Raw genomic sequence first — 8,444 nt, 5'->3', positions numbered from 1 at the left:
TTTCGATTTGTTGTATTTTATTTCATTTTTTTCATGAAAGGCTTATGTTTTTTTGTCTCCGCTGTGTATGCATTATTTGTATGGGTTCGTTTTTATTTTGTTTTAAAATGTCTCATTATATAGACTAGGCTGGCCTTGAACTCAGAGAGATCCACTTGCGTCTGCCCCCTGAGTAATGGGACTAAAGGCATGCATCAGCAAGCATGACTGGATTTTTATGTTTTTTTTTGTGTGTGTGGGGGGGGTGTGTCTTGTTTTTTTCAAGACAGAGTTTCTCTGTGTAACAGCCCTGGCTGTCCTGGAACTTGCTCTGTAGACCAGGCTGGCCTTGAACTCACAGAGATCTGTCTGCCTCTGCCTTCCAAGTGCTGGAATTAAAGGTGTGAGCCACCACCACACGGTGGACTCAGTTTTTTTTTTTATTTCACTTTTAAATCATTAATTCGTTTGTTGTTATTATGTGTATACATGCATGTGTCACAGTTCATGTGTGCAAGTCAGAGGACAACTTGAGATCACCAGGGCATGCTTTGCTCATTAATCTGGACTTTTAATTCAGCTTGAATTAGCTTATTGCATTGGCAGAGTAACCCACTACCTGGGGATTTTCAAAATACTTATCAGAGACAACACTCTCTTTGGCCTCCAGGGGCACCTGCACATACAAACACAAATAAATTAAAAAAAAAAAAATCTAAAAACAAACGTGAGGCTAGATGTGGTGGGATTAAAGGAGATCTTTAATCCTGGCACTGGGAGGAAAAGGCAGAAGGATGTCTGTGAGTTTGGGGCCAGCCTGGTCTATATGGTGATAAAAATGGTTAGCAGAGAGCAGGTGGACACAACTGCACTGTTAACATCCTCAACGCCTTGTGACACCCAGAAGTGGAAGTTGCTCTTCTTTCACTTACCCACCCTGGTCCTCCCTCCTGCTCTTTCCCCTTCTAATGATGAATGACTGATGTTCACAGACATCTTATGGTTTTGGGAGCACAAGAGAAAAGACACCAAAGCACAGGTTTCTCCCCAGAGGCTCAAATAAAATGAGAGCTGGAAGTAGCTCATTTCTCTAAGCAGAGTCTCCCTTTATTAAAAGAAACCCAAAGTCATCCAGGGAGCAGGGTTAATACATCAGATCACAGACTGCTTTTTTTTTTTTCCTTTATGTCTTTTGCTTCTATTCAGGTTGTCTGAAATCTTGGTTGCTACTACTACTTTGGAATTAACAAGAGTTTAAACTGTCCACACCTAAGAGGAGTCAGAAGACAGACAGCACTGCCCATGCTACAATGTGGCTTGGTGTGGGGAGTTGAGCCAGCATCACCCCCCAAAAAACAGACAAGTCCAGAAAGGCAGAAGTGGCAGGGTGAGTAGCCATGATATGTTGTTTCTGGAACACTTTACCTGGAGGGATTTAAATGCCTTCACCAATGACAAGCCAAGTGGCTCCATCCAAGTCCAACTTTGGGGAACCAATGAAAATATTGGGCTCGTGTACAGATGTAGGTGGACTTTTCTGTCCTGACAGCCAGTTCCCAAATAACACAGACTTGATATTAATTATAAATGCTTAGGCTTGTTTTCTAGCTAGCTCTTATAGCTTAAATCAACCCATTTCTACTAACCTATGCGCTGCTCCAAGCCTTGTTTATCTCATGTATGTACTTCCCATCCTGCTGTCTGCAGTCTCATGGCATCTCTTCTGACTCTGCCCTTCTCCCCAGCATTCCCTCTGGCCCCCAAATCCTTCCTAGTCATCGGCCAATCAGCTTTTTTTTACCAATGAGAGAAACACGTCTTCACAGAAGGATCATTCCACAGCTTACAGATCGTGAGGGGTTATTGACAGGTGTGTGGGTGGACCAAAGCAGCCACACTGGAAAGTCTTATCTCAGTACAGACAACTTCCCATTGCTGAGGTTTTTACTGTCTGTACACTTGAGCAGCGCCTGACACCACATAAGACACATGCAGCTAGGCTAGAATTGCACACAAATTCCTGGGAGGTGCAATGGGAAGTGGATGGAGAATCAAGGGTGGGTTCAGTGACTCTCCCCATCCACACCAACTATGAGAATGTCAACAGCCAAACTCTCCAGTGTAGTCCCCTCCAATCGTGCTCTTTCAAATTTGTGGCCTCTTTTTATCTATTTATTGTTATCTTATGTCTGTTGGTGTTTTTCCTGCACCTATGTCTGTGTGAGGGTGTCAGAAGCCCTGAACTTGAGTTGCACAGGTGTGAGCTTCCATGTGGGTGCTAGGCATTGAACCTGAGTCCTTTGGAGAGCAGTCCTCTTAATTACCGAGCCATTTATTCCAGTCCCATCAGATTCATAGCCTCTTTGTTGTACGGTTTTTGTTTCATTTTGTTTATTTATTGAAACAGGGTCTCTCTGTATCTTTGGAGGCTGTCCTGGAACTTGCTCTGTAGAGCAGACTGGCCTTGAACTCTGCCTGCCTCTGCCTCCTGAATGCTGGGATTAAAGGCGTGTACCACCACCACCTGGGTGTGACCAAGTATTTTTTAAAGGCAGTAGGAAATTTGTTCTAGCTTGATTTCTGTTGTTGTAACTGACCAAAAGCAACTTGGGGAAGGAAAGGGCTTATTTTTAGTTTGCAGGTTATAATCCATCAAGGGAAGTCAAGGTAGGAACTCAAGACAGGAAGCTGGAGGCAGAAACTGAAGCAGAAGTCATGGAGGAACTCTGCTTACTTGCTCAGCTACTTTCATTATACAACTCAGAACCACCTGCCTAGAGGTGACATTACCCACAGTTGGGCCCTCCCACATCAATCACCAATCAAGGAAATGCTCCACAGACTTGACCACAGGCCAGTCTGATGAAGGCACTTCCTCAACTGAAGTTTCCACTTCCCAGCTGTCAAGTTGACAATTGAAGTTAAGACATTGGATCACTCCCTACCACCATCACCCCCAACACTTTGTGACCATACTAGAACAGTCTGTGTTGGCTTTGTCTGTTGGCTTTGTTTCTGTTCCCCCAGTTTCAAATTCAGAGATTTCAGAGCACTGCCCAAGACGACTACACATACACATACAGGTCACAGGTCCTCTAATCCATTCTTCCTCTTAGATTTGCATTTCCCTAAAGAATCTTAATCCCACTGGATTAGTTTAGTACCATTCAAACTACACATTTACAGAGCGAGTCACCAGCTCAGTTAGTCCAAAAGGACTTACTGTCATCCCATTACAGTCTTTACCCACGTATGTTATGCTTAACACTCCTTTCATTATTTTTTAAAACTGCCTGTCTATGTGTTGACACACATGCAGGAGAGTCTACTCTCTCTGTCATGCGGGGCTCCCCTGGGGATAGAACTCCGGTCATCCCCAGGCTTGGCAGCAACACTTTTACTCAGTGAGCCATCTCTCTGGCCCAGGCCTAGCAAACAAGACTCAGGCTCACTTACCAGCAGGACTAAGAATCAGTTATATTCTTTTAAAAATGAATTTCTTTTTGTTACCTGTTTGAGACAGAGTCTCACTATGTAGCCTTAGTGGAACTCACTATGTAAATCCACCCACCTCTCCCCGCCAAGAGCTTGGATTAAAGGTATGAGCCACTAAAGACTTAGTAGTTTTTGTTTTTGTGTGGCTGTTTTCTCTTCATGTAGGTCTGTGCACCATTTGTGTACAGTGTCCATGGAGGCCAGAAGATGGTGTCAGATCCCTCTGGACCTGGAGTTACAGATGGTTAGCAGCCACCAAATGCATGCTGGGAATCCAACCCAGAACCTCTGGAAGAGCAGACAGTGCAGTTATCTCTCCAGACTTAAAAAAAAAAGAAAAAAAGGAAATTAAAAAAAAAAAAATTGTAGGAGACTGACAGGTTTCTGTACCCCAATAATAAGTTTCTCCGACAACGCAGTAAACCAGATCAAGCTGAATTAAAAAGTAAAGGGCCAGGTTTATTCAGGCAAAACATTCCTGAGTGACCATTCAGTCCCCAGAGATTAAGGGGGATCACATGGCCTGTCTAAAGGGGACTTAAATACACTGTGTGTGAGTGTGTGTGTGTGTGGGGGGGGGAGTGTCCTGCGTCTGTGCCCAATGACAGCTTTTAGGCAGAGTCTTGAGCACTTGGGGGAGGAGCCACCACCGCTCGTACAGGACTGAATTTTTTGGCAGTTTTTCTGAGAGGGCAGGGTTTGGATAGGGAGGAATGGCTGGATCAAGCAGGGATGAGCTGGAGATTCCAGCTGAACATCCTGACCTTCTTGGATATATGGGTGATGGATCACATCTGGCTACTTCCTGCTGACATGGGACGACGTGGGGTGGGAGTCAGGAGTCGGTGGGCTCCTGCTCATCGGGAGGTATGGGTGAAGAAGCATTTGGTTAACTGCCATCCTGGAGGTCAACCTCAAGAATCTCTGTGTTGAGGAGGTAGAGAATGCAAGTTGCTAGGAGAAAAAGTAGATCATTACTGTCATCCCTATGAATGGGCTAGCCATGGGAAGAGTGGAGATGTTCCCTGGCTGTACAAAAGAGACAAAGGCACAAGAGCAGACAGGCCCTTCATTGGGACATTTTGGAAACCAGGAGGGGGGAGGGTCCCAGTTGCTGGATAGGTGCCCACTTGAGCTTGGAGAGGTGGTACCAACACTGATGTCCCGGGAGCCTGGCCACTGGAAGGGTGATGAGGATCATGGTGTAGGGTCCTGTTAACCAGGGCTCTACCAGAGGTGATGGTCAAATACCCAACAGTGGGAGAGCATAGCTGAGCCTTACATGGGGAAACACAATATCCCAGGGATCTGAGGTAGTTTAGGAGCAAAGAGATGACCCGGTGGGACAGAGACAGAGAGGGATCACAGAGTAGGAGGTAGTCTACATACTGGAGGAGTGTGCTAGGACTGGGGTCAAGAGTGGAAAAACCCTGGGCCAAGGCTTGGACAAAGAAATGGGGATTGTCCCGGAAACACTGAGGGAGAACAGTCCATGTGAGCTGTCTGGAGGACCAGGTGTCAGGTGTCAGGGTCCTCTCAGGTGAGGGGAGGCAAAGAGAAAATATGAGTCAGGGTGCAGAGGGACAGTAAAAAAGGACAGTAAAGCGGGAAGCTGGAGGAGGAATATTGGAAGGAGAAGGGTGATGGGTTGTTGACCACTGGGTGGACTGGAATAACTGCCTCATTAATGAAGTGGCTGAGGTCCTGAGCTAAATGGTAAGCACCAGAGGAGGGCTTATGTGCTGGGAGAATGGGAGTGTTGCAGGGCAAGTTGACAAGAATTAAAAGTCCCTGAGATAAAAGGCTGCATGCCTTGGAGGTGGGTTTCAGAAATAGGAAACTGGGGTCTGGAAGGGGAGGAGGAAGGGTCCTTAAGGCAACTAGGACTGGCTGGTGGTGAGTAGCAACCACTAGGGTGGAGATATATCTGGGGGGGGGGGTGGTCAACAGGATCTGGGAGTGTAGGGATAGGACAGTCTGAGGTAGGGACCTGTGAGGAAATTAAGGGAAGACAGAAGTCAGGAGAAGAGTGTGGGGGGTCAAGGTAAGGGTGGCCCCAAAGCAGCTGAGGATATCACAGCCAAGCAGAGGTACAGAACAAAGGTATGACTAGAAAAAGTGTGTGAGGAGGAGGTCCCATCCACCCCAGTGACAGAAATTGGCCGGAGAATCGTGGGACCCAAATGAGAGGTTAAGACAGAATAGGTAGCTCTTGTGTCCACCAGAAAGGTGATGGACTCACCCAATACCTGGGGCTAGGGTGAAGGGAGTCTTCCAAGTCTGGGTGTCGTCAGTCCAACAGGCCGAGGAGGTCCAAGGCTAGAAGAATCTCAAGATGTGTGTTCGGGTGACCTCTGTGGCGTGGCATAGAGGACGAGCCCCAATGGGGGCATTCTGACTTCCAGTGGCCAGGCTGCCTGCAGATGGGGCATGGCTTGGTTGGTGGCTGAGGGTCAGGGCAGCACCGGGACCAATGGCCTTCCTGGCCGCACTTGAAGCAGGGTCCTGGTGGGTTTGACCTTGGTTGGGCTCCTGCTCGACGGAGCCTTGTGGATTTCCCTTGTCCCCCTTGTGGGGTTGCCAATGGCCTCAGGGCAGATGCCAAGGCACGAGCTTGGAGCATAGCCTTCTCTCGCAGTTGAGCCTCCTCTCGGGCATTAAACACCTTCAAAGCCAGTCTCAGCAATTCATGTATGGGGGTTTGGGGACCATACTCAGCCTTTTTTAATTTCTTTCTAATATCTGGTGATGACTGATAAATGAAATGGATGGCCAGGATTATGGCTCCCGGTGTGGAGGTTGGTTCAAGGTGTGTATGAACCATGGCCTCTCTAAGTCGATTTAGGAAAACGGCTGGATTTTCATCAGCTTGCTGTGTAATTGCTTGGAATTTATCAAAATAAATTTCTTTTGAGACCATCTCCATACCCTGAAGGAGGCAGTGGACCATGAGGTCCCTCATCTGGCAGCCACTTTGACCTGGCCGATAGTCCCAATTGGGTTCCGTAACTGGCACCACATCAAACACAAGGACTGGATAGTTCACTAGGTAGATTTGGTCTGCATATTTTCTAGCTGCTGCCTGAATCCGATCTCGCTCCTCAGGAGTGAGAGTGGAGGTCTGGATGACATAGAGGTCATGCCAGGTCAGGTCATAGGCTTGGGAAAGAAAACGGAACTCCTTGATATAGACAGAAGGATTCTCAGAGAAGGAACCCAACCGCTTTTCTATCTGTGAGAATTCAATTTTCTTTGAGACCATCTCCATACCCTGAAGGAGGCAGTGGACCATGAGATCCCTTTTCTGGCAGCCACTTTGACCTGACTGATAGTTCCAGTGGGGTTCAGTAGCTGGCACCGCCATGTCACCCACAGGGACTGTATTGTCCACTAGGTGGGTTTGGTCTGCATATTGTCTAGCTGCTGCCTGAATCCAACCTCGCTCCTCAGGAGTGAGAGTGGAGGCCTGGATAGCACAGAGGTCATGCCAGGTCAGGTCATAGGCTTGGGAAAGAAAACGGAACTCCTTGATATAGACAGAAGGATTCTCAGAGAAGGAACCCAATCGCTTTTCTATCTGTGAGAGGTCCTGAAGGGAGAAAGGGGCATGGACTCGAACAATTCCCTCATTTCCGGCCACCTCTCGGAGCGGGCAGAGGAGGCCAGGGGTTGGCTGAGATCGACTATGAGATGGCACTAGGGAGGATTCAGGGGGAGTAGGCCAGTGTGTTGATAGGGACCCGGGTGCAGGTTGTGGCACTGAAGAATGGAGAGGGGGCAGGGAAGGAGGAGAGGCAGTAGGAGGGAGGGGGAGAGAGGAAGGTAGGCAAGGGGAAGGAAGTTGGCCTTCGACCTTTGTCCCAGAGGGGGAAGATGGGGATAGGGGTGTGGAAAGGGAAGGTTGGCCACTGAATGGACCTTGTGGCAGTGTGGGAGGGGGAGAAGACAGGGTTCGAGGGAGGGGTTGAGATGCCAGAGACTCAGATGGCACCATCAGGGTGGAGTGGTCACGGTCCAAGTCCCCAGATAAATTGGATAAATTTTGTAGTAGACACTCTGGAACTGAATAACGGCTTCGTTTAGACCAACAGCTGCCCATTTCCAAGCCTGTGCCAGAGACTAGAGCAATGCATCCACCGAAGACGGTCTTTTCTCCTAAACGGATTGGTGTTGCCCGGCGCAAAGATCCCGTCTGCCAGAGAGGAAGATAAAAAGAAGAGTGGCCTCCCACGTGGCTGGTGAACCTGGTCTGTCCAGCACCGAAGGCTCAGTTCCTTCCGGGGCTTCTGGCACCAATTTGACAGGTTTCTCCTCCAACACAGTAAGCCAGATCGAGCTGAATTAAAAAGTAAAGGACCAAGTTTATTTGGACAAAGCATTCCCAGGTGATCCTCCAGTCCCCAGAGATGAGGTGGGAGAAGGGGGCAGGAGAAAAATCACATGGCCAGTCTAAAGGAAGGGACTTAAATGTCCTGTAGGCACAGGGGTGGTGACGAGTCCTCCACAAGCTGTGTTTGTGCCTAAGTATGGCAGCTTTTAGGCGGGGTCTTAAGTAACTAGCAACTGCTAGGGTAGGAGCCACCACCGCCACCGCAGACCTGGACTTTTTTGGCGGGTTTTTCTGAAAGGGCAGGGTCTGGAGAGGGAGGATTGCCACTGCTGGATCAAGCACGGGTGAGCTGCAGATTGCAGCTGAACACACACAGAGAGAAGCTAGAGGACAGGGGGAGAACGCCGAGACTCTCAGAGGACTAAGGCTTAGACCTGCCCCCGGTACCTGAGAAGATGGAAGCAGGGGAGAGTTACACGCGGGTGACCTGGATTAGGACACCACCTTGGTGCCGGAACCTTGAAGCACAGAGCTGGAGTTTCCCCGTGGAACTCTTTCAGCAATGGGAAACCACGGTACCTACAGCCTTCTCGGCAACAAACAGCCGCCACGCGTTTGTACCACTTCCGGGGCGGGAACG

The 8,444-nt window shown here is 48.6% G+C and overlaps 1 protein-coding gene across 4 annotated transcripts; it reads right to left on the bottom strand.

Annotated features, from left to right (window-relative positions):
- Nucleotides 1-3,912: 3,912 nt before the first annotated feature.
- Nucleotides 3,913-8,422, bottom strand: LOC107979701. 4 transcript variants are annotated; one of them, XM_027413855.2, is made up of 4 exons: nt 8,252-8,422; nt 7,036-7,810; nt 5,724-6,690; nt 3,913-4,428 (listed from the first exon to the last, which is right to left on the bottom strand). In XM_027413855.2, the coding sequence occupies exons 2-3, from the start codon at nt 7,571-7,573 to the stop codon at nt 5,765-5,767; spliced, it is 1,464 nt and encodes a 487-aa protein (XP_027269656.1). In that variant the 5' UTR covers nt 7,574-7,810; nt 8,252-8,422; the 3' UTR covers nt 3,913-4,428; nt 5,724-5,764. The 4 variants fall into 4 exon arrangements, with proteins under 4 accessions (XP_027269656.1, XP_027269654.1, XP_027269655.1 ...); XM_027413853.2 differs by having other exon boundaries at nt 5,724-7,810; XM_027413854.2 differs by having other exon boundaries at nt 3,913-4,398; nt 5,724-7,810.
- Nucleotides 8,423-8,444: the final 22 nt, after the last annotated feature.

This window comes from Cricetulus griseus, chromosome 4 (genome assembly GCF_003668045.3).
Source record: "Cricetulus griseus strain 17A/GY chromosome 4, alternate assembly CriGri-PICRH-1.0, whole genome shotgun sequence".
Classification (NCBI taxonomy): Eukaryota; Metazoa; Chordata; class Mammalia; order Rodentia; family Cricetidae; genus Cricetulus; species Cricetulus griseus.
Note: the sequence above shows the minus strand (reverse complement) of the source record. Positions and strands in the feature narration are given on the sequence as shown.